The sequence below is a fragment of the Pecten maximus genome, chromosome 11 (assembly GCF_902652985.1).
Source record: "Pecten maximus chromosome 11, xPecMax1.1, whole genome shotgun sequence".
Lineage (NCBI taxonomy): Eukaryota > Metazoa > Mollusca > Bivalvia > Pectinida > Pectinidae > Pecten > Pecten maximus.
Genome location: NC_047025.1, coordinates 39477870 through 39503385, shown reverse-complemented (window position 1 = coordinate 39503385; position 25516 = coordinate 39477870). Strand labels below are relative to the sequence as shown.

Here is a 25516-nt window from a genome sequence, read left to right as displayed (position 1 = left end):
ACCACTACCACTCGTCTGTATACATCACTACTACCACTCGTCTGTATACATCACTACCACTCGTCTGTATACATCACCACTACCACTCGTCTGTATACATCACTACTACCACTCGTCTGTATACATCACTACCACTCGTCTGTATACATCACCACTACCACTCGTCTGTATACATCACTACTACCACTCGTCTGTATACATCACCACTACCACTCGTCTGTATACATCACCACTACCACCCGTCTGTATACATCACCACTACCACCCGTCTGTATACATCACCACTACCACTCGTCTGTATACATCACTACTACCACTCGTCTGTATACATCACCACTACCACTCGTCTGTATACACCACTACCACTCGTCTGTATACATCACTACCACTCGTCTGTATACATCACTACCACTCGTCTGTATACATCACTACTACCACTGGTCTGTATAGATCACCACTACCACTCGTCTGTATACATCACCACTACCACCCGTCTGTATACATCACCACTACCACTCGTCTGTATACATCACCACTACCACTCGTCTGTATACATCACTACTACCACTCGTCTGTATACATCACCACTACCACTCGTCTGTATACATCACCACTACCACTCGTCTGTATACATCACTACTACCACTCGTCTGTATACATCACTACTACCACTCGTCTGTATACATCACCACTACCTACTCGTCTGTATACATCACTACTGCCACTCGTCTGTATACATCACCACTACCACTCGTCTGTATACATCACCACTACCACTCGTCTGTATACATCACCACTACCACTCGTCTGTATACATCACTACCACTCGTCTGTATACATCACTACCACTCGTCTGTATACATCACTACCACTCGTCTGTATACATCCACTACCACTCGTCTGTATACATCACTACCACCACTCGTCTGTATACATCACTACTACCACTCGTCTGTATACATCACTACCACTCGTCTGTATACATCACCACTACCACTCGTCTGTATACATCACTACTACCACTCGTCTGTATACATCACTCCTACCACTCGTCTGTATACATCACCACTACTACTCGTCTGTATACATCACCACTACCACTCGTCTGTATACATCATCACTACCACTCGTCTGTATACATCACCACTACCACTCGTCTGTATACATCACCACTACCACTCGTCTGTATACATCCACTACCACTCGTCTGTATACATCACTACTACCACTCGTCTGTATACACCACTACCACCACTCGTCTGTATACATCACTACCTACCACTCGTCTGTACATCATCACTACCACTCGTCTGTATACATCCACTACCACTCGGTCTGTATACATCCACTACCACTCGTCTGTATACATCACCACTACCACTCGTCTGTATACATCACCACTACCACTCGTCTGTATACATCACTACCACCACTCGTCTGTATACATCACTACCACCACTCGTCTGTATACATCACTACCCCACTCGTCTGTATACATCACTACTACCACTCGTCTGTATACATCACTACTACCACTCGTCTGTATACATCACTACCACCACTCGTCTGTATACATCACTACTACCACTCGTCTGTATACATCACTACTACCACTCGTCTGTATACATCACTACCACTCGTCTGTATACATCACTACCACTCGTCTGTATACATCACTACCACCACTCGTCTGTATACATCACTACCACTCGTCTGTATACATCACTACTACCACTCGTCTGTATACATCACCACTACCACTCGTCTGTATACATCACTACTACCACTCGTCTGTATACATCACTACCACTCGTCTGTATACATCACCACTACCACTCGTCTGTATACATCACTACCACCACTCGTCTGTATACATCACTACCACTCGTCTGTATACATCACCACTACCACTCGTCTGTATACATCACCACTACCACTCGTCTGTATACATCACCACTACCACTCGTCTGTATACATCACCACTACCACTCGTCTGTATACATCACCACTACCACTCGTCTGTATACATCACTACTACCACTCGTCTGTATATACCACTACCACTCGTCTGTATACATCACCACTACCACTCGTCTGTATACATCACTACTACCACTCGTCTGTATACATCACCACTACCACTCGTCTGTAAACATCACCACTACCACTCGTCTGTATACATCACTACTACCACTCGTCTGTATACATCACTACTACCACTCGTCTGTATATACCACTACCACTCGTCTGTATACATCACCACTACCACTCGTCTGTATACATCACTAGTACCACTCGTCTGTATACATCACTACTACCACTCGTCTGTATACATCACTACTACCACTCGTCTGTATACATCACCACTACCACTCGTCTGTATACATCACTACTACCACTCGTCTGTATACATCACTACTACCACTCGTCTTTATACACCACTACCACTCGTCTGTATACATCACTACTACCACTCGTCTGTATACATCATCACTACCACTCGTCTGTATACATCACTACTACCACTCGTCTGTATACATCACTACTACCACTCGTCTGTATACATCACTACTACCACTCGTCTGTATACATCACCACTACCACTCGTCTGTATACATCACCACTACCACTCGTCTGTATACATCACCACTACCACTCGTCTGTATACATCACCACTACCACTCGTCTGTATACATCACCACTACCACTCGTCTGTATACATCACTACCACTCGTCTGTATACATCACCACTACCACTCGTCTGTATACATCACTACCACTCGTCTGTATACATCACCACTACCACTCGTCTGTATACATCACTACTACCACTCGTCTGTATACATCACCACTACCACTCGTCTGTATACATCACTACTACCACTCGTCTGTATAGATCACCACTACCACTCGTCTGTATACATCACCACTACCACTCGTCTGTATACATCACTACTACCACTCGTCTGTATACATCACCACTACCACTCGTCTGTATACATCACTACTACCACTCGTCTGTATACATCACTACCACTCGTCTGTATACATCACTACTACCACTCGTCTGTATACATCACTACTACCACTCGTCTGTATACATCACTACCACTCGTCTGTATACATCACCACTACCACTCGTCTGTATACATCACCACTACCACTCGTCTGTATACATCACCACTACCACTCGTCTGTATACATCATCACTACCACCATTCGTCTGTATACATCACCACTACCACTCGTCTGTATACATCCACTACCACTCGTCTGTATACATCACCTACTACCACTCGTCTGTATACATCACTACTACCACTCGTCCTGTGTAAATCACTACCACTCGTCGTGTATACCAATTCACCGACCACTCGTCTGTAGTAATCATCACTACCACTCGTCTGTATACAATCACCACTGACCACTCGTCTGGATACATCACTAATACCACTCGCGTCTGTATACACTACTACCTCTGAACGCAACTCGTCTGTTATACATCAGGCCTAACCTACCACTCGTCTGTACAGCATCACCTACTACCACTCGTCTGTATACACTCATCACTACCACTCGTCCTGTATACATCATCACTGACCACTCGTCTGTATAACATCACCACTACCACTCGTGCTGTATACATCACTAACTACCACTCGTCCTGTATACAATCACCACTACCGACTCGTCTGTATAACATCAAACTATCTAAACCACCACTCGGTCTGTATAGCATCACCACTACCACCCGTCTGGGGTATACATCAATCACTACCACTCGTCTGTTATACATCACCTACTACGCAACTCGTCTGTATACATCACTACTACCACATCGTCTGTATACACTCACCTACTACCACTCGTCTGTATACATCACCACTACCACTCGTCTGTATACATCACTACTACCACTCGTCTGTATACATCACCACTACCACTCGTCTGTATACATCACCACTACCACTCGTCTGTATACATCACTACTGCCACTCGTCTGTATACATCACCACTACCACTCGTCTGTATACATCACTACTACCACTCGTCTGTATACATCACTACTACCACTCGTCTTTATACATCACCACTACCACTCGTCTGTATACATCACTACTACCACTCGTCTGTATACATAACTACCACCACTCGTCTGTATACATCACTACCACTCGTCTGTATACATCACTACCACTCGTCTGTATACATCACTAATACCACTCGTCTGTATATATCACTACTACCACTCGTCTGTATACATCACTACTACCACTCGTCTGTATACATCACTACTACCACTCGTCTGTATACATCACTACCACTCGTCTGTAAACATCACCACTACCACTCGTCTGTGTACATCACTACTACCACTCGTCTGTATACATCACTACTGCCACTCGTCTGTATACATCACCACTACCACTCGTCTGTATACATCACTACTACCACTCGTCTGTATACATCACTACTACCACTCGTCTGTATACATCACCACTACCACTCGTCTGTATACATCACCACTACCACTCGTCTGTATACATCACCACTACCACTCGTCTGTATACATCACTACTACTCGTCTGTATACATCACCACTACCACTCGTCTGTATAGATCACCACTACCACTCGTCTGTATACATCACTACTACCACTCGTCTGTATACATCATCACTACCACTCGTCTGTATACATCACCACTACCACTCGTCTGTATACATCACTACCACCACTCGTCTGTATACATCACTACTACCACTCGTCTGTATACATCACCACTACTACTCGTCTGTATACATCACTACCACCACTGGTCTGTATACATCACTACTACCACTCGTCTGTATACATCACCACTACTACTCGTCTGTATACATCACCACTACCACTCGTCTGTATACATCACTACTACCACTCGTCTGTATACATCACTACTACCACTCGTCTGTATACATCACTACCACTCGTCTGTATACATCACCACTACCACTCGTCTGTATACATCACTACCACTCGTCTGTATACATCACTACTACCACTCGTCTGTATACATCACTACTACCACTCGTCTGTATACATCACCACTACCACTCGTCTGTATACATCACCACTACCACTCGTCTATATACATCACTACTACCACTCGTCTGTATACATCACCACTACCACTCGTCTATATACATCACTACTACCACTCGTCTGTATAGATCACCACTACCACTCGTCTGTATACATCACTACTACCACTCGTCTGTATACATCACTACTACCACTCGTCTGTATACATCACTACCACTCGTCTGTATACATCACCACTACCACTCGTCTGTATACATCACTACTACCACTCGTCTGTATACATCACTACTACCACTCGTCTGTATACATCACTACCACTCGTCTGTATACATCACTACTACCACTCGTCTGTATACATCACTACCACCACTCGTCTGTATACATCACTACTACCACTCGTCTGTATACATCACCACTACCACTCGTCTGTATACATCACCACTACCACTCGTCTGTATACATCACTACCACTCGTCTGTATACATCACTACTACCACTCGTCTGTATACATCACTACCACCACTCGTCTGTATACATCACTACTACCACTCGTCTGTATACATCACCACTACCACTCGTCTGTATACATCACCACTACCACTCGTCTGTATACATCACCACTACCACTCGTCTGGATACATCACTACTACCACTCGTCTGTATACATCACTACTACCACTCGTCTGTATACATCACTACTACCACTCGTCTGTATACATCACTACCACTCGTCTGTATACATCACCACTACCACTCGTCTGTATACATCACTACTACCACTCGTCTGTATAGATCACCACTTATCATCTTACCTGGTATGACGGAGACATTGACGTAGAATTTTATTGCCTGACTATTTCCCGCCATGTCTGTAGCGGTGTAACCGATCACGTGTAAACCAGGCGGAAACGTGTCCCCGTTCCCTAGTGGTGTAGTTCTGTTTAACGTTGGCTTAATACCGGAATTGTCATACGCAATGGGAGCGGACCAATACACTGGACCTCCGTTTTTGTCCTTGACGTAAACTTTGACGACAGTGTCATTTTGTGAACTGGTGAATACTGGCGCTGTTTTATCTGAATAAAATACCATAAACCTACCGTTATACAGGTAAATAGATAAAGCATTACATGTTTTATCTGAATAAAATACCATAAACCTACCGTTATACAGGTAAATAGATAAAGCATTACAAACATGTTAACAATGCACTCTAAGGGGAAACCTGGATTACAATTATGGAATCATCGAATGAACGAATGGAATAGTACAATAAGGTAACCATTTGGAATGATATGAAAAAGTTCACTTTCTCTGATAGAACGTTTTACTTAGAGGTACAAGGAAATATGTCAGTATTCTACATATCGCGAATGAAAAAAAAAAAAAAAAAAAAAAAATTGATGATTGTGTTTTCCCCCCTTCCTGATAAGCCGATTTGAAATGATCTTATTGCTCATACATCATGTTTGTTGATATAATCATGACTATATTGTGATATGGAAATTCGAAAACCGACCAATTAACAATCTTCTAGAACCGCGATGCCGAAGACATTTGATGACGAAACCTCTCAAAACAAGTACTAGAAGATGCAGTTATCAGCAGAATATCAAACTGCAACCCTATTAAAAAAAAACAAAACAAAAAAAAAACACAGAGACGGTCAAAGCAGGGACATGCCGGTAGCCTGCTGTGAACAGTCAATTTGCCTGATGTCAGTGAAAACCTGACGGATCATCCTCGGACCCTAACAGTTCACTCCGTGTAGCTTAGAATCTAAACACAAAAAGAGGGCACTGTGCTTTGTTGTAAGGCTCATGAGCAGAAACAAAGAAAACACGAATGCCAAGACAGGTAAGATAATGATGATGGCGAGTGTGAGTGTGGGTCTGTATGCTTTATATGTGCGGATGCCCTTGTCATGCAAGTCTATTATCTGATGTGTGATTTTTTTTTTTCGAAAAATAAAATAATTATGTATACATATAAAAGAAATAAAAAAAAAATAAAAAAAATAATGGAATAACATATGAATTTGTGCGTAATCAGAGGGCCACCTCAGGATATCACCGATTGGCGGCCAGTATATTTCCAGAAACTAGCAACCTCGGTTGACAACATTAACTATAATGACCATCTGGCCAAGTCCTTATAGAACAACCTCGGTCGACAGCATGAAACTACATTGTATAATGACCACCTGGCCAAGTCCTTGTAGAACAACCTCGGCCGACAGCATTAACTACACCTGGCCAAGTCCATATAGAGCAACCTCGGTCGACAGCATTAACTACATCTGGTCAAGTCCTTATAGAACAACCTCGGCCGACAACATTAACTATAATGACCATCTGGCCAAGTCCTTATAGAACAACCTCGGTCGACAGCATTAACTACATCGTATAATGACCACCTGGCCAAGTCCTTGTAGAACAACCTCGGTCGCCAACAATAACTACACCTGGTCAAGTCCTTATAGAGCAACCTCGGCCGACAACATTAACTAACCTGACCAAGTCCTTATAGAGCAACCTCGGTGGACAGCATTAACTACACCTGGTCAAGTCCTTATAGAGCAACCTCGGCCGACAACATTAACTAACCTGGCCAAGTCCTTATAGAGCAACCTCGGTCGACAACATTAACTACACCTGGCCAAGTCCTTATAGAGCAACCTCGGCCGACAACATTAACTAACCTGACCAAGTCCTTATAGAACAACCTCGGTCGACAACATTAGCTATAATGATCACCTGGCCAAGTCCATATAGAACAACCTCGGCCGACAACATTAACTACACCTGGCCAAGTCCTTTTAGAACAACCTCGGTCGACATCATTAACTACACCTGTCTAAGTCCTTTTAGAACAACCTCGGTCGACAACATTAACTACACCTGGCCAAGTCCTTTTAGAACAACCTCGGTCGACAACATTAACTACACCTGACCAAGTCCTTATAGAACAACCTCGGCCGACAGCATTAACTTCACCTGGTCAAGTCCTTATAGAACAACCTCGGCCGACAACATTAACTACATTGTATAATGACCACCTGGCCAAGTCCTTATAGAACAACCTCGGCCGACAACATTAACTACATTGTATAATGACCACCTGTTTAAGTCCTTATAGAACAACCTCGGCCGACATCATTAACTACACCTGGCCAAGTCCTTATAGAACAACCTCGGCCGACAACATTAGCTATAATGATCACCTGTCTAAGTCCTTATAGAACAACCTCGGCCGACAGCATTAACTTCACCTGGCCAAGTCCTTATAGAACAACCTCGGCCGACAACATTAACTACATTGTATAATGACCACCTGGCCAAGTCCTTATAGAACAACCTCGGCCGACATCATTAACTACACCTGGCCAAGTCCTTATAGAACAACCTCGGCCGACAACATTAGCTATAATGATCACCTGTCTAAGTCCTTATAGAACAACCTCGGCCGACAGCATTAACTACACCTGGTCAAGTCCTTATAGAACAACCTCGGCCGACAACATTAACTACATTGTATAATGACCACCTGGCCAAGTCCTTATAGAACAACCTCGGCCGACATCATTAACTACACCTGGCCAAGTCCTTATAGAACAACCTCGGCCGACAACATTAACTACATTGTATAATGACCACCTGTTTAAGTCCTTATAGAACAACCTCGGCCGACATCATTAACTACACCTGGCCAAGTCCTTATAGAACAACCTCGGCCGACAACATTAGCTATAATGATCACCTGTCTAAGTCCTTATAGAACAACCTCGGCCGACAGCATTAACTTCACCTGGTCAAGTCCTTATAGAACAACCTCGGCCGACAACATTAACTACATTGTATAATGACCACCTGGCCAAGTCCTTATAGAACAACCTCGGCCGACATCCTTAACTACACCTGTTTAAGTCCTTATAGAACAACCTCGGCCGACATCATTAACTACACCTGGCCAAGTAGAGCAGCATTAACTATGATAATAATCACCTCGCCAAGTCCTTAGATAATACCAACTTTATAACAGAAGCTCTAGAACATGCAGATATACCACTCACTGAATACCAAGACGTTCGTAATGCTGTAAGATAACTCAACAAGGGATTTGAGGACGACTTTAGGATCGTAAATGAATATCTAAAACACGGCCGTCCATCAATCATACACTAGCTAACTAGTGATCCTATACCATACCCTTTAATTGAAGGCTATGCCGGAGTTCCTTCAAAAAGGAATCAATACACATGTTTATAAAAAGTGTAACACAGTCCATTAGTTAATGCTGTTCTATTGATATACAACATACCCAGTATTCGTATCCTCATATCACACGTTGATATGCCATTATCGTCTTTTGCTACCAGAGACACCTCCCGTGCATCCATCTGCCAGGTGAGGAAGCTAGGCGTAAGCGTTTTGCTATGGTCAGGTATCTCCTGAAGGTTACAACTGAATGCGGTTATCCTATCAACTGTCTGAAGGTTATTCAGGAAAACTTTGGTTGGTTCGTCCAGGTTGTCTGTCGGCAGTGTGGCCGGAAGTGTCACATTCATGGGCTGCGTAGGACAGTCTTTAATGGTTGCTTTGCAAATAGATAAGAAACTGAACGATTTACATATTTTCTTTATGTCTTTATTTCTCATGCCTATGTTATCTTGTATCGGCGTATTTGAGCTAGCTAAAGGTAACTTGCTATTTTTGGTTCTGTCACCAACGGCAACCGACCTCTAGCAACCGAACTCAATTTGACACTGCGCAAGTTCCGCCTTGATTTCATGGCTGAGAGAAAGTCATTAATATCAGTATTTAGAAGTATAAAATTGATGACAACGGTGTGTACTCACAGTTTAGGAAGTATATATCCCAACAGTCCATTTACTAATTCACACCAAGTAAATAATACTTTGACACAAAACACATAGCTACATCATTCTCACTTCAGGTAACACAATTCGAACATGGCGGTATTAGTTGTTGAAAATATGGAATGTAAATATAACACAGAACAAGTGTACAGTACGAAGAAAATAGTTTTTCGTTTGTTCCGTTTTTGCATTAACCGGACCGCCATTTTCAAGCCGAGTTGTTACCAGAATAAAGCCTTGAAATGTATATAATCATGATTTTGTGTCTTTGAGTGCGTTTTATGTGATTCGATAATGCACTTATGAAAAAGAGGTGATACCATTTTTTAATATGGTCAAAAATGGCACCCTGTGCAGTGTTAATCCGCCCTTGGAAGTTAGAGGTTACACGACCCGTTATAAGTTTCCCATCGTGTTATCTTCCTACATTGATGGAACGAAGTATGCTTTGTCATACAGCATTTAGAAAATTGCTATTACTAAATTATTTTTATTTTGCGATAAAAGACAAATACAGCATGTAATAAAGAATTGTACCCTTGTGATAAATTAGCAATCGTTATTGTTGAAGCACATAATTTCTGCATAAGTTACTTACGTTTTCTTTCGCAGAATGTTATATCTGAAAAAAATAAAGTCAAAATCAAGATTCACTGAGTTTCTAAAAATCAATCCAGTAATAAATGCATAGTTAAATCTCAAATTTAATCTGCGTTTGAAAGGTATTTCCTTTTAGGAATAGCAGTTAGCACCAGAGAACAGATAAACTATGACTTGAGACCACTTTTGAAGAATCCTGGCAAGAAATACATTTTATGTATAGGGACGATTTACCACAATCAATGGTTCAGCAAAAACAAACATCCCGAATAACGTAATCATGAAATATTAAATACTAATCACTTGAGTAGATTAGAACTTTTCACCAGACCGTGAATTATCCCTACACCGTGGACATGGTGATAACAAAGTGAGTACACTAAAACATTATGTTGGTTTTGGGATTCTGTCTGTACTGTCAGCCAGTATATACGTACATACGAATGAGAATTCAGACATATTACATTGATTACGTAATTATATTTGTCTTTTAGGTTAATAGTATCAAAAGCCGGGTGTCACTCAATATTTTCTAATGAAGGGCTCTATGTTTCTTTCAGTCAATAAGCAGTATTGATTGCCAGTATTTTGTTTCGACGATTTGGGGCATGATGCCATATATAAGTTAAAACTATTAACGATAATGGGATTATTGACTCACCCCGACAAACGGGACAGCAATTCCCTGTTTCCTTGATGATCAAGCCACATCCGTCAAGAGAGGGACATTTTTTAGGAAAACATTCTGATTGTCCACCTAGTGTACATCTACATGTTGTACACTTGCCAGTCGTGACCTTTTCGTATACCCATGTGAAAGTCGGCTGGTCATCAAATGTGATGTTACAAGCAGTTTCTGCCACAAGTGGCGTGCATTCTCTCGTACAGATATTGTTTTTCTTTGTTAGGCAGCATTTACTTTTTAAGCCATCGACACAGTCCACATCATGTTGGCACGTGACGTTAGTAACAACGCTGCACGAGCTCACTTCCTGACATTTACCTGGTTTTTCTGTAACATAAACTTCGTGATTACAGAGACATATCCTAAGATCATATTTCCTAATTACCTAGTATCTTTATATGTTATTTCCCTAGTACATTAAGATCTTAATTACCTAGTATATTCATATCTTTATTAGCCAGTATATTTATATCCTAATAACCTCCTATTTTATGCCTTATTACCTATCTCTTAATTACGTAATTACATAGTACATTTAAATCTTAATTGCCTAACATCCTTATATTTTAATCATCTAGTATATTTATATCTTAATTCTATGGTATATTTGTATCTTAATTACCTTGTATCTTTATATCTTAACCTAGTATACTTTTATCCTATTGACCTAGTATTTTTGTATATTAACAACCTGCTATAGGTATATCTTAATTACCTAGTATATTAAAAATATTTTTAAAAATATCAAGTTTATTGATATCTTAATTACCTATTATCTTTATATCTTAATTACATAGTATCTTTATATCTTAATTATTTAGTATATTTGTATCTTAATTTCCTAGTATATTTGTATATGAATAACCTAGTATATTTATAAATCTGGATAACTTTGTATCTTTATTTACTCAGTAGAAGGCAATGTTAGTGAGGTATACATCATATGTCTGTTTGTACTTATGTCAACGTAATGGTTTGTACTTTGTATGTCTACATTGTATGTCCGTTTGTACTTTGTATATCTACAATGTATGTCCGTTTGTACTTTGTATGTCTACAATGTATGTCCATTTATACTTTGTATGTCTACAATGTATGTCGGTTTGTACTTTGTATGTCTACAATGTATATCGGTTTGTACTTTGTATGTCTACAATGTATGTCCGTTTGTACTTTGTATGTCTACAATGTATGTCCATTTATACTTTGAATGTCTACAATGTATGTCGGTTTGTACTTTGTATGTCTACATTGTATATCTGTACTCCATCCATTGGTATTTATTGGATATTCTGTATTGTTTAATAATTATAACAAATATCATTAAATATATGATAAACTTGAGTTTAGAGAGTGACAGGTTTAGCCTGAGCTAATCTTCCATGGGACCATTGAACGACATATCTACACGCGATATAGCACACACTATACGATAACCGTGCGTCTAGGCATCAATATTTCTGTACAGGTAACGGTATTCACATTCAGACAATTAACACATGTTCATCTTATATCAACTGAGTGACAACAAAACACAGACAGACCAGCAAGGGCCCCGTCCTGTGGCTATATCCACATAGTCATAAAATATCCACCAATATCGCAGAGGTTTGCTATTTTGACATTAAATACAATCATAAGGATGCCAAACATACTATGTATGACTTGTTTCCATCCAACCCAATATTTACTGGGCTAACCGGAATGAAAATACAAGTATAAAATTTAAACTAAGGGCCAGGGCCATAGAGATCGAATTAATTCTTGACATATGAACCCAAATGATTCTGACCTTGACCCAGTGATAGTAATTTTTGGTAAGTTGACGTCTTGTATAATCCGACTAACTTTGCATCATAACGTCACCATAAAATATTCATCTGAGTCATAACAAATATTTCATGTAAAAAATGTTTTTTTGTTATTCACGTCGACCCTCTTTGAGTCTTCCCACACGTTTGACCCGTGGGAACACTGACTTGAAAACCTTCGGTTTGGCATGAATGTTAATATTTTATCGGCCAATCAAAAGGCTTCCTATTAATGAAGCTCTTCGTCTGGAAAATAGAAACGGTATACAAAGGCTGCTACACCAATGTGTCGGCGTAGTTTGTCAGCCATCATGCCAAAGAAACCGAACATATAAAACGGCGTTTCTGATTGGTCAGATTTTCCGACACCATTTTCAACACAATTAATCAGATTGCTTGATTTGGTTCATGAATAATTCATGTATACGAGACTTTATCTGCAAGTGTCCCCACGGGACCCAGCTATACGAAGCTAGATCACGTGGATACAGACGATGTGGTATTGTATCCTATATTGAAATGTCGGTACATTAGCTTTTATAAAAAGGGATAGTCTTTCAGTAATAAATCATCTGAGGAAGGAAGCCACAAACGATTTATTATTGACAGTTGTGCATGAGAATTGAGGAGGAAGTGCGCGTCTAGATAACAGGAATACGAGGAGGCTCATATAACCGGTATATCCGTGGGAATTGCCAATGCGTACATAGCAGATGATCCACATTGACTTCGCTGGGCCATTCATGGGGAGTATTTTTCTGGTCATAGAAAATCTTTGACTATGCAGTCAACTACAGAAACGCATAGCATTGTAAACAAGAAATATCTTTAAAAAAAGATAAACGGCATAGTTTTAATGCTGGTAGTTATAATGTAAAATTACTGGTGAAATAAATCAACGAACTAATGGTTATCAGCACGGCTAATACAATTATATCATTTTGAACTATTTTTTGGTGATAATAAAACTGCATTTGAATCAGTAATATAATTTAATCAAGGTGTCATTTGAAAATATACATCCACTTATTCAGCATGCATTCAATCCTAACTTAATTTCGTTTTTAACTGCATATCTGCATTTTGCATTTACCGCTGCATTGACCAATCACATACTTCAACTTGACCAGTAACGCCACCTGTCACGTCATATCCGAGGCCAAAAGAATATTATACGGCTATGCCGAAAAGGGAGGAAAAGTAATCGAAAGGTCTGGCCTCCCAGGGCAAATAGTCAGCAGCAATGTAAAAAGAAAACACAAAAACAAAAACAAAAAGAAACTGCTAGTAAAGACATTCGACTTGTTACCTTCGCACCATTCCGTCCCCGCCCTAATGGTCTCGCGGAAAGGTTTGTTTATACACTTAATGGGATACAATGCCATCTACCTAGAAAAAGATTCCTAATTGAACGTCAGACCTACGTTCGAGTACATGATTGAAGAGTTATCTCCCTGTGAGCGCTGTTACATATTAATGTTATCGCGAGATCTGCGCTATCAGGAAAACGAGACACAGATGGAAAATATAACGGAGATAACTCATATTTAAGTGGAAAATAAACCACACTTATGTGCTGTATTATTTTAATTTCCGAGGTAAGCCTATGTGTTTATTCTTCCATAATCTAATATCTATGATAATCTATATTACTTCGAGAAATATGATCGCATTCAAGACAATTGCTTAAAAAAAAATGCTCAAAAATCCATATACAGCGTATATGGGGTGTCTACTACAAACGCGCCTAGACTTAATGAAAAGTGAATCTTGTATTGTTGAGCTGACTAGAAATCCAATATATTTGACTACTTTATACCTCAAGGATTAGTCCATTTGTACTCTGTATGTCAATGACTTCTTTGTACCCCAAGATTTTAGTCCATTTGTACTTTGTATATCAATGACTACTTTGTACCTCAAGGATTAGTCCATTTGTACTTTGTATATCAATGACTATTTTGTACCTCAAGGATTAGTCCATTTGTACTTTGTATATCAATGACTACTTTGTACCTCAAGGATTAGTCCATTTGTACTTTGTATATCAATGACTATTTTGTACCTCAAGGATTAGTCCATTTGTACTTTGTATATCAATGACTACTTTGTACCTCAAGGATTAGTCCATTTGTACTTTGTATATCAATGACTACTTAGTACCTCAAGGATTAGTCCATTTGTACTCTGTATGACCATGACTACTTTGTACCTCAAGGATTAGTCCATTTGTACTTTGTATATCAATGACTACTTTGTACCTCAAGGATTAGTCCATTTATACTCTGTATGACCATGACTACTTTGTACCCCAAGGATTAGTCCATTTCTACTTTGTATATCAATGACTACCTAGTACCTCAAGGATTAGTCCATTTGTACTTTGTATATCAATGACTACTTTGTACCCCAAGGATTAGTCCATTTGTACTTTGTATACCAATGACTACTTTGTACCTCAAGGATTAGTCCATTTGTACTCTGTATGACCATGACTACTTTGTACCTCAAGGATTAGTCCATTTGTACTTTGTATACCAATGACTACTTTGTACCCCAAGGATTAGTCCATTTGTACTTTGTATGTCCATGACTACTTTGTACCCCAGGGATTAGTCCATTTGTACTTTGTATATCAATGACTACTTTGTACCTCAAGGATTAGTCCATTTGTACTTTGTATATCAATGACTACTTTGGACCTCTAGGATTAGTCCATTTGTACTCTGTATATCAATGACTACTTTGTACCCCAAGGATTACTCCATTTGTATTCTGTATATCAATGACTACTTTGTACCTCAAGGATAAGTCCATTTGTACTTTGTATATCAATGCCTACTTTGTACCTCAAGGATTAGTCCATTTGTACTTTGTATATCAATGACTACTTTGTACCTCAAGGATTAGTCCATTTGTACTTTGTATATCAATGACTACTTTGTGCCATAAGGATTAGTCCATTTGTACTCTGTATGACCATGATTACGTTGTGCCATAAGGATTAGTCCATTTGTACTCTGTATGTCCATGACTACTTTGTACCTCAAGGATTAGTCCATTTGTACTTTGTATACCAATGACTACTTTGTACCTCAAGGATTAGTCCATTTGTACTCTGTATGTCCATGATTACGTTGTGCCATAAGGATAAGTCCATTTGCATATTTCTATGCTGATTCGTTGTATCAATGACCTTCGTATGATCCTTTCCCTGTTTGTTCATGTATAGTTTGATTATTTTTCGAAACATTCCTTGTCCGTCTTAAAGTATACTTTATACATTCGTATAACAGCATTGATGATATGAATATTGAATGTAAAAACATTTAAAAACTACCTTTAATGTTGTTTTCGAGTCCAAACACTACGATTTGACCTGGACGACCAAAGTTATCGGCGACAAGTCTTGTTTGGTATGTACGTAGGTCATATTGTATGACACTCCTGGTATTCCAGTCGGAGGCGAAAACCAAGGACCCCTGTACTGCTATGCCGTGAACGTTGGACACATTGGAATATAACACATCAAAGCCAAAATCTACAACAGAAAAAACATCGGGTTGGATATTTCGTACTCATATCTACAACGTTTTTAGTTTCATTCAATATGAAGAGTGAATTTGTCAGTTCATATCAAGTATCATATGTCTAATGTAGAGATAACGGTTTAATATACAAACAGTCAACACATTCTTACATTCATTTCCTTGTTGAAGCTGTTTTCCCGCCACTTACGATTTTGGCAATTATAGTGCAACTGTGTCATTTATATATTAAATTTCAGATTGTTACAATCAACTTGAAATGTTTTTATTTTCTTGTGTGTGTGGCAATAATAATTTAGTTCACACTGTTGCATATTTCGCAAGTTGAACCCAGAAGAATTCGGGCTATGTAGAAAGACAACACTAAACACTTTGGACACACTTTACGTACCCTGACTGGCGAAACGTCTAAAGGTGATGTCCGTCCCACCTAGAAACAGGTGTGTCTGTTGTCTATTTCGCTGGAGAGTGAACACGTCGGACTTTTGTGAAACAATGGCAGATGTGGTGTTCCTTAGCATCAGTCGCTTCACAACGTCACCTTCAGACCAATATATGTACCTACATGATGATAACGGTTGATTTGAGTAAGTAACGGCAACAAAGAAGGTAAACATCAATCCTCTTTTATTCCAGATCTTGGTGGGTAATTTACCCTCAATGATAGTGTTTTATTTCAGATCTTGGTGGGTAATTTACCCTCAATGAAAGTATTTTATTCCAGATCTTGGTGGGTAATTTACCCTCAATGATAGTATTTTATCCCAGATCTTGGTGGGTTATTTACCCTCAATGAAAGTATTTTATTCCAGATCTTGGTGGGTAATTTACCCTCAATGAAAGTATTTTATCCCCGATCTTGGTGGGTTATTTACCCTCAATGATAGTATTTTATTCCAGATCTTGGTGGGTAATTTACCTTAAATGAAAGTATTTTATTCCAGATCTTGGTGGGTAATTTACCCTCAATGATAGTATTTTATTCCAGATCTTGGTGGGTAATTTACCTTCAATGAAAGTATTTTATTCCAGATCTTGGTGGGTAATTTACCCTCAATGATAGTATTTTATTCCAGATCTTGGTGGGTAATTTACCTTCAATGAAAGTATTTTATTCCAGATCTTGGTGGGTAATTTACCCTCAATGATAGTATTTTATTCCAGATCTTGGTGGGTAATTTACCCTCAATGATAGTATTTTATTCCAGATCTTGGTGGGTAATTTACCTTCAATGAAAGTATTTTATTCCAGATCTTGGTGGGTAATTTACCCTCAATGAAAGTATTTTATCCCAGATCTTGGTGGGTAATTTACCCTCAATGAAAGTATTTTATTCCAGATCTTGGTGGGTAATTTACCCTCAATGATAGTATTTTATCCCAGATCTTAGTGGGTAATTTACCCTCAATGAAAGTATTTTATTCCAGATCTTAGTGGGTAATTTACCCTCAATGAAAGTATTTTATTCCAGATCTTGGTCTATAATTTACCTTCAATGATAGTATTTTATCCCAGATCTTGGTGGGTAATTTACCCTCAATGATAGTATTTTATCCCAGATCTTGGTGGGTAATTTACCTTCAATGAAAGTATTTTATTTCAGATCTTGGTGGGTAATTTACCCTCAATGATAGTATTTTATCCCAGATCTTAGTGGGTAATTTACCCTCAATGAAAGTATTTTATTCCAGATCTTAGTGGGTAATTTACCCTCAATGAAAGTATTTTATTCCAGATCTTGGTCTATAATTTACCTTCAATGATAGTATTTTATCCCAGATCTTGGTGGGTAATTTACCCTCAATGATAGTATTTTATCCCAGATCTTGGTGGGTAATTTACCCTCAATGATAGTATTTTATCCCAGATCTTGGTGGGTAATTTACCTTCAATGATAGTATTTTATCCCAGATCTTGGTGGGTAATTTACCCTCAATGAAAGTATTTTATTCCAGATCTTGGTCTATAATTTACCTTCAATGATAGTATTTTATCCCAGATCTTGGTGGGTAATTTACCCTCAATTATAGTCCTTCATCCCAGATCTTGGTGGGTAATTTAGCTTCAATGATAGTATTTTATCCCAGATCTTGGTGGGTAATTTACCTTCAATGATAGTATTTTATCCCAGATCTTGGTGGGTAATTTACCCTCAATGATAGTATTTTATCCCAGATCTTGGTGGGTAATTTACCCTCAATTATAGTATTTTATCCCAGATCTTGGTGGGTAATTTACCCTCAATGATAGTATTTTATCCCAGATCTTGGTCTATAATTTACCCTCAATGATAGTATTTTATTCCAGATCTTGGTGGGTAATTTACCCTCAATGATAGTATTTTATCCCAGATCTTGGTGGGTAATTTACCCTCAATGAAAGTATTTTATTCCAGATCTTGTTGGGTAATTTAGCTTCAATTATAGTCTTTTATCCCGGATCTTGGTGGGTAATTTACCTTAAATGCTATTTTTTTCTGAATGATAAACTTAAGTTAGATATACCTTGAATCAACTACTACGCCCTTGGGGTCATCAATGTCCGCAACTACAGTGGTGACTTGCTGTTGACTAGATGAACCAATGGTGACATCAATACTAAATATTCCACCAAGTTGTCCCCCGTATGTCTTGCACTCCGCAATGCCGCCCACTGACCCGTTGTACATGAAGCAGTCGTAATGTCCCGTCCAGTAGAGGGTGTTGTCTTGATAGGCGATTTGTAATACTGTCATGTCTCGGAGTATTGTCAATACACCAACGTCCCTGCCTTTCTTAGAGGCAGTGTATAGGATTTTACTGCAAAACAGAAATAGTGCTGATTACCCCACTAGCATTGCTTAACACATTAGAACATGTTCCAATTAAACACATTCAGTTGGGTGTTAAGCTACGTTTTATTGAACAAAATAGTTATAGTCAATAGGCACTGGAATTCAAAAGAAATACTCGAATTTGCATGTTAGAATTTACTCTTTGGTGATGGGACAACCATATTCAATTCTTGTGAACTTTGATAGAAGACATGTAGGGTAACTTAGGAAACTAACGTTAACATTTGGCCATGTCAGTGCGTCATTTCTTCATGTTGGTAAATCTAATTAAAAAAAAATGTCCACTTGTAATGGAATACTAATGGTGATATTCTTACCCGTCGTAACCGCCGAAGAATATGCGGTTTCCATCAGTTGCCAAACCATAGTAGTGATTACACTCTTCATCATTAGGTACTATTGTGTATACATTCCTGAGTGGATCATCCAATGACATCATTTTTATACCATCTACGTCACTTACAAGCATGAATTTCGAAGGTTCTATAACATCAAATTTGAGAAGTACAGAAATACAGATATAAATCATTTCATGGTTTTACACTTGCTAATACCAAATTTAATTTGTTGACGATACGTAAAAAGTTTTTTAAAAAAGGAGTCTCGACCGTACTTTAATCACAAATAGTTGGTCACGATATGGTTTGATTATCTTAAAGGCTTTGCATCCCTTACCTGTACACAGTCTGCTGCCGTCGGTCGGTGTGTTAAATCTGTTGGCTGGACATTTACACCGGACGATATCAGGGTTGTTTGTCTTGAAACAGACATTTTCATCCTTACAGAGGTTACTGTTTTCACACAATCCAACATCTACAACGTTCATAACACAATGTTACATATTTGTAACCTGATCATACACAATGTTTGTCACCTGATCATACACAATGTTACATGTTTGTATATAACAGAGCGTAGGATTAATTAAATTCCAATCACTGCTTCCGCTAGGGATCGAACCCGAGACCTCTGGCTTACTAGTTTTACACTCAACCGATCGAGCTAAACAGAAGATATCTCTAGCTGAGCGGTATATTGCGGCTAGTATTTACCAGGGTGACATGTAACCTGGTCATGTAGAATGTTATATGTTTATAATGTGTAAGCTATTGATATTGAGAGTAAATAACGAGGTAATAAAGTAATTTGTCAGTTCAGTACGAGACACCACGGCATCACCCACCTCCTTGTGATCCTGGCCAACTAGTGCTCACATACAGAATGTCTACAGGGTTTACTTCAGTGATTACGGGGTTACCGGCAATCTCACTGTTTCTGTCGAACTTGAACATGGAAGACGGTCCGGTACCTAAGTAAACGTACCGGCTATCACTTGCCATGGAAACTGCCTAGAAATGGAAAACAATAGGAAGGACATAGCTATACGATTTGACATCAACAGGGTATACATTGGCATTGTTAGACATTTCAGTTATAAAGATAATGGCGCTTTCTAATATTATTCTTTCCTTCTGCGATTAGCTAGGAAATACTGATATTTACCTGGTCCATGACATTATGCTCAGATTCAACGTCACCAGACAACATGAACAGCGTCCTGCCATCCAGTACATACAGGGTACCGCCGTTACTGGACAGTCGAGTGGGGTTCGTTAACCCTGTCGCCTTAATAAGGACCTTCATCCTACCGTCCAGGGACATCTTGTACACGGCCGGGCTGGGTTCACCCACACAATAATAGAGAAATCTGAAATAAATACGGGTCAATATCTGTTGATTTACTGTCTACTACGTATACACTAATTCTGGAAATTGACGCTTGGACCTTTTGTCAATCACTACTCCAAACAGCAATGTAAACTTTGTATGTGTCATGATACTTCTAATGATATAGGTATTTAACTGTATTTGTTTATTTCAATTCAACAGACTGATATAACAGATATAAAGTTCACATCTACTACACATAATGTAAACACATATGTAGACTGCATCCGGTAACCAGGCTAACCATACATATAAATGAAAATCACTCTCTATTAATTTCCTAGATCGACAGATACGAAAAACCTGTCATCGGTATTAACACATAGTGTAACAATGTTGTCATTGGTATTAACACATAGTGTAACGATGTTGTCATTGGTATTAACACATAGTGTAACGATGTTGTCATTGGTATTAACACATAGTGTAACAATGTTGTCATTGGTATTAACACATAGTGTAACAATGTTGTCTTTGGTATTAACACATAGTGTAACAATGTTGTCACTGGTATTAACACATAGTGTAACAATGTTGTCAGTGGTATTAACACATAGTGTAACAATGTTGTCATTGGTATTAACACATAGTGTAACAATGTTGTCATTGGTATTAACACATAGTGTAACGATGTTGTCAGTGGTATTAACACATAGTGTAACAATGTTGTCATTGGTATTAACACATAGTGTAACGATGTTGTCATTGGTATTAACACATAGTGTAACAATGTTGTCATTGGTATTAACACATAGTGTAACAATGTTGTCATTGGTATTAACACATAATGTAACGATGTTGTCATTGGTATTAACACATAGTGTAACAATGTTGTCATTGGTATTAACACATAGTGTAACGATGTTGTCATTGGTATTAACAAATAGTGTAAAACATTACGATGCTGTCGTTTGTTGGATGATTTCTATATCAGTAATGGCGTCCTCAGTTTGACGTATGATCACTCTTTCATCCGTTTCGAGTCCAGCCATCTCGATTCTGGCCATGGTGATATTCGTGTTGTCCATTTCCCAGTCAAAACGGTTGATGAAATACAGGCGGCGCTGCTGCAAGTCTAGTGTCATTGCTGTGGAACAAAGCGGAAACATGTGTGATGTCAGTATGATAGTATTTATTTGGACTGAGTCATGCTTTAAAACGCATGCCGACTGTCAAAAAACGAAATGCAAGACAACGAGTTAATAGTCTTAGATAGAATGGACAGTGATGTCGAAAGTGTATGTACTTTTCAATCAATCAGTATTTAAAGGTGATTTTAACTTCTGTCTTGTTTACAGTCCACTGAGGCTGACGTAAACAAATATATTCCAGGTATCAAATTCCTTTGTTATGTCGATACCCGGTTATCAAATCGATCACATAATATGTTCTATATTCTTAGATGAATTCTTGATTCTGTATTTTTATACTAAAATACCTTCTACATTTCCGGTGCTGTTTCCTTTGGATAAGAATATAGCTGGAGAACGTCCATTCAATCCAACTTTATAAATCGCCTGATATTTGGAATCACTAAAGTACACCATCTAGAAAATGAGATCAACATTTTCATGATTTATCACGGAGGGTATATTGACGATGTAGAGGATTATTGAAAGTGTAAAGGGTATATTAACAGTGGGTATTGACTGTGTGGATGATATATTGACTGTGTAGAGGGTATATTGACTGTGTAGAGGGTATATTGACTGTGTAGAGGATATATTGACTGTGTAGAGGATATATTGACTGTGTAGAGGGTATATTGACTGTGTAGAGGGATATATTGACTGTGTAGAGGATATATTGACTGTGTAGAGGATATATTGACTGTGTAGAGGGTATATTGACTGTGTAGAGGGATATATTGACTGTGTAGAGGGTATATTGACTGTGTAGAGGGTATATTGACTGTGTAGAGGATATATTGACTGTGTAGAGGATATATTGACTGTGTGGAGGATATATTGACTGTGTAGAGGATATATTGACTGTGTAGAGGATATATTGACTGTGTAGAGGATATATTGACTGTGTAGAGGATATATTGACTGTGTAGAGGATATATTGACTGTGTAGAGGGTATATTGACTGTGTAGAGGGTATATTGACTGTGTAGAGGATATATTGACTGTGTAGAGGATATGTTGACTGTGTAGAGGATATATTGACTGTGTAGAGGATATATTGACTGTGTAGAGGGTATATTGACTGTGTAGAGGGTATATTGACTGTGTAGAGGATATATTGACTGTGTAGAGGGTATATTGACTGTGTAGAGGATATATTGACTGTGTAGAGGATATATTGACTGTGTAGAGGATATATTGACTGTGTAGAGGATATATTGACTGTGTAGAGGATATATTGACTGTGTAGAGGATATATTGACTGTGTAGAGGGTATATTGACTGTGTAGAGGATATATTGACTGTGTAGAGGGTATATTGACTGTGTAGAGGGTATATTGACTGTGTAGAGGATATATTGACAGTGTAGAGGTATATTGACTGTGTAGAGGATATATTGACTGTGTAGAGGATATATTGACTGTGTAGAGGATATATTGACTGTGTAGAGGATATATTGACTGTGTAGAGGGTATATTGACTGTGTAGAGGGTATATTGACTGTGTAGAGGATATATTGACAGTGTAGAGGGTATATTGACAGTGTAGAGGATATATTGACTGTGTAGAGGATATGTTGACTGTGTAGAGGATATATTGACTGTGTAGAGGATATATTGACTGTGTAGAGGGTATATTGACTGTGTAGAGGGTATATTGACTGTGTAGAGGGTATATTGACTGTGTAGAGGATATATTGACTGTAGAGGATATATTGACTGTGTAGAGGATGTATTGACTGTGTAGGGGATATATTGACTGTGTAGAGGGTATATTGACAGTGTAGAGGATATATTGACTGTGTAGAGGATATATTGACTGTGTAGAGGGATATATTGACTGTGTAGAGGATATGTTGACTGTGTAGAGGATATATTGACTGTGTAGAGGGATATGTTGACTGTGTAGAGGGTATATTGACTGTGTAGAGGATATATTGACTGTGTAGAGGATATATTGACTGTGTAGAGGATATATTGACTGTGTAGAGGATATATTGACTGTGTAGAGGATATATTGACTGTGTAGAGGATATATTGACTGTGTAGAGGATATATTGACTGTGTAGAGGGATATATTGACTGTGTAGAGGATATATTGACTGTGTAGAGGATATATTGACTGTGTAGAGGATATATTGACTGTGTAGAGGGTATATTGACTGTGTAGAGGATATATTGACTGTGTAGAGGATATATTGACTGTGTAGAGGATATATTGACTGTGTAGAGGATATATTGACTGTGTAGAGGATATATTGACTGTAGAGGATATATTGACTGTGTAGAGGATATATTGACTGTAGAGGATATATTGACTGTGTAGAGGATATATTGACTAAGTAGAGGATATGTTGACTGTGTAGAGGATATGTTGACTGTGTAGAGGATATATAGACTATGTAGAGGATATACTGACTGTGTGGAGGGTATATTGACTGTGTAGAGGGTATATTGACTAAGTAGAGGGTATATTGACTGTGTAGAGGATATATTGACTGTGTAGAGGATATATTGACTGTGTAGAGGGTATATTGACTGTGTAGAGGGTATTGACTGTGTGGATGATATATTGACTGTGTAGAGGGTATATTGACTGTGTAGAGGGTATATTGACAGTGTAGAGGGTATATTGACTGTGTAGAGGATATATTGACTGTGTAGAGGATATATTGACTGTGTAGAGGGTATATTGACTGTGTAGAGGGTATATTGACTGTGTAGAGGATATATTGACTGTGTAGAGGATATGTTGACTGTGTAGAGGATATTTGACTGTGTAGAGGATATATTGACTGTGTAGAGGATATATTGACTGTGTAGAGGATATATTGACTGTGTAGAGGATATATTGACTGTGTAGAGGATATATTGACTGTGTAGAGGATATATTGACTGTGTAGAGGGTATATTGACTGTGTAGAGGATATATTGACTGTGTAGAGGATATATTGACTGTGTAGAGGATATATTGACTGTGTAGAGGATATATTGACTGTGTAGAGGATATATTGACTGTGTAGAGGGTATTGACTGTGTAGAGGATATATTGACTGTGTAGAGGATATATTGACTGTGTAGAGGATATATTGACTGTGTAGAGGATATATTGACTGTGTAGAGGGTATATTGACTGTGTAGAGGGTATATTGACAGTGTAGAGGATATATTGACTGTGTAGAGGATATATTGACTGTGTAGAGGATATATTGACTGTG

General features: G+C 38.7%; 1 protein-coding gene across 2 annotated transcripts in view; it reads right to left on the bottom strand.

Annotated features, from left to right (window-relative positions):
• The window catches only part of LOC117337222 (low-density lipoprotein receptor-related protein 4-like), a 64289-nt gene that overhangs the window by 12540 nt on the left and 26233 nt on the right, over positions 1–25516 (bottom strand). For both annotated transcript variants that reach the window (XM_033898092.1, XM_033898091.1), the window contains 13 exons: positions 22608–22716; positions 22070–22256; positions 20945–21149; positions 20625–20790; positions 20117–20254; positions 19759–19924; positions 19113–19406; positions 16999–17168; positions 16400–16600; positions 11225–11575; positions 10562–10585; positions 9405–9680; positions 5897–6160 (listed from right to left, as the gene is read on the bottom strand). In XM_033898092.1, coding sequence (XP_033753983.1) covers positions 5897–6160; positions 9405–9680; positions 10562–10585; positions 11225–11575; positions 16400–16600; positions 16999–17168; positions 19113–19406; positions 19759–19924; positions 20117–20254; positions 20625–20790; positions 20945–21149; positions 22070–22256; positions 22608–22716 — 2551 coding nt within the window. The remainder of the gene's footprint in view (positions 1–5896; positions 6161–9404; positions 9681–10561; positions 10586–11224; positions 11576–16399; positions 16601–16998; positions 17169–19112; positions 19407–19758; positions 19925–20116; positions 20255–20624; positions 20791–20944; positions 21150–22069; positions 22257–22607; positions 22717–25516) is intronic.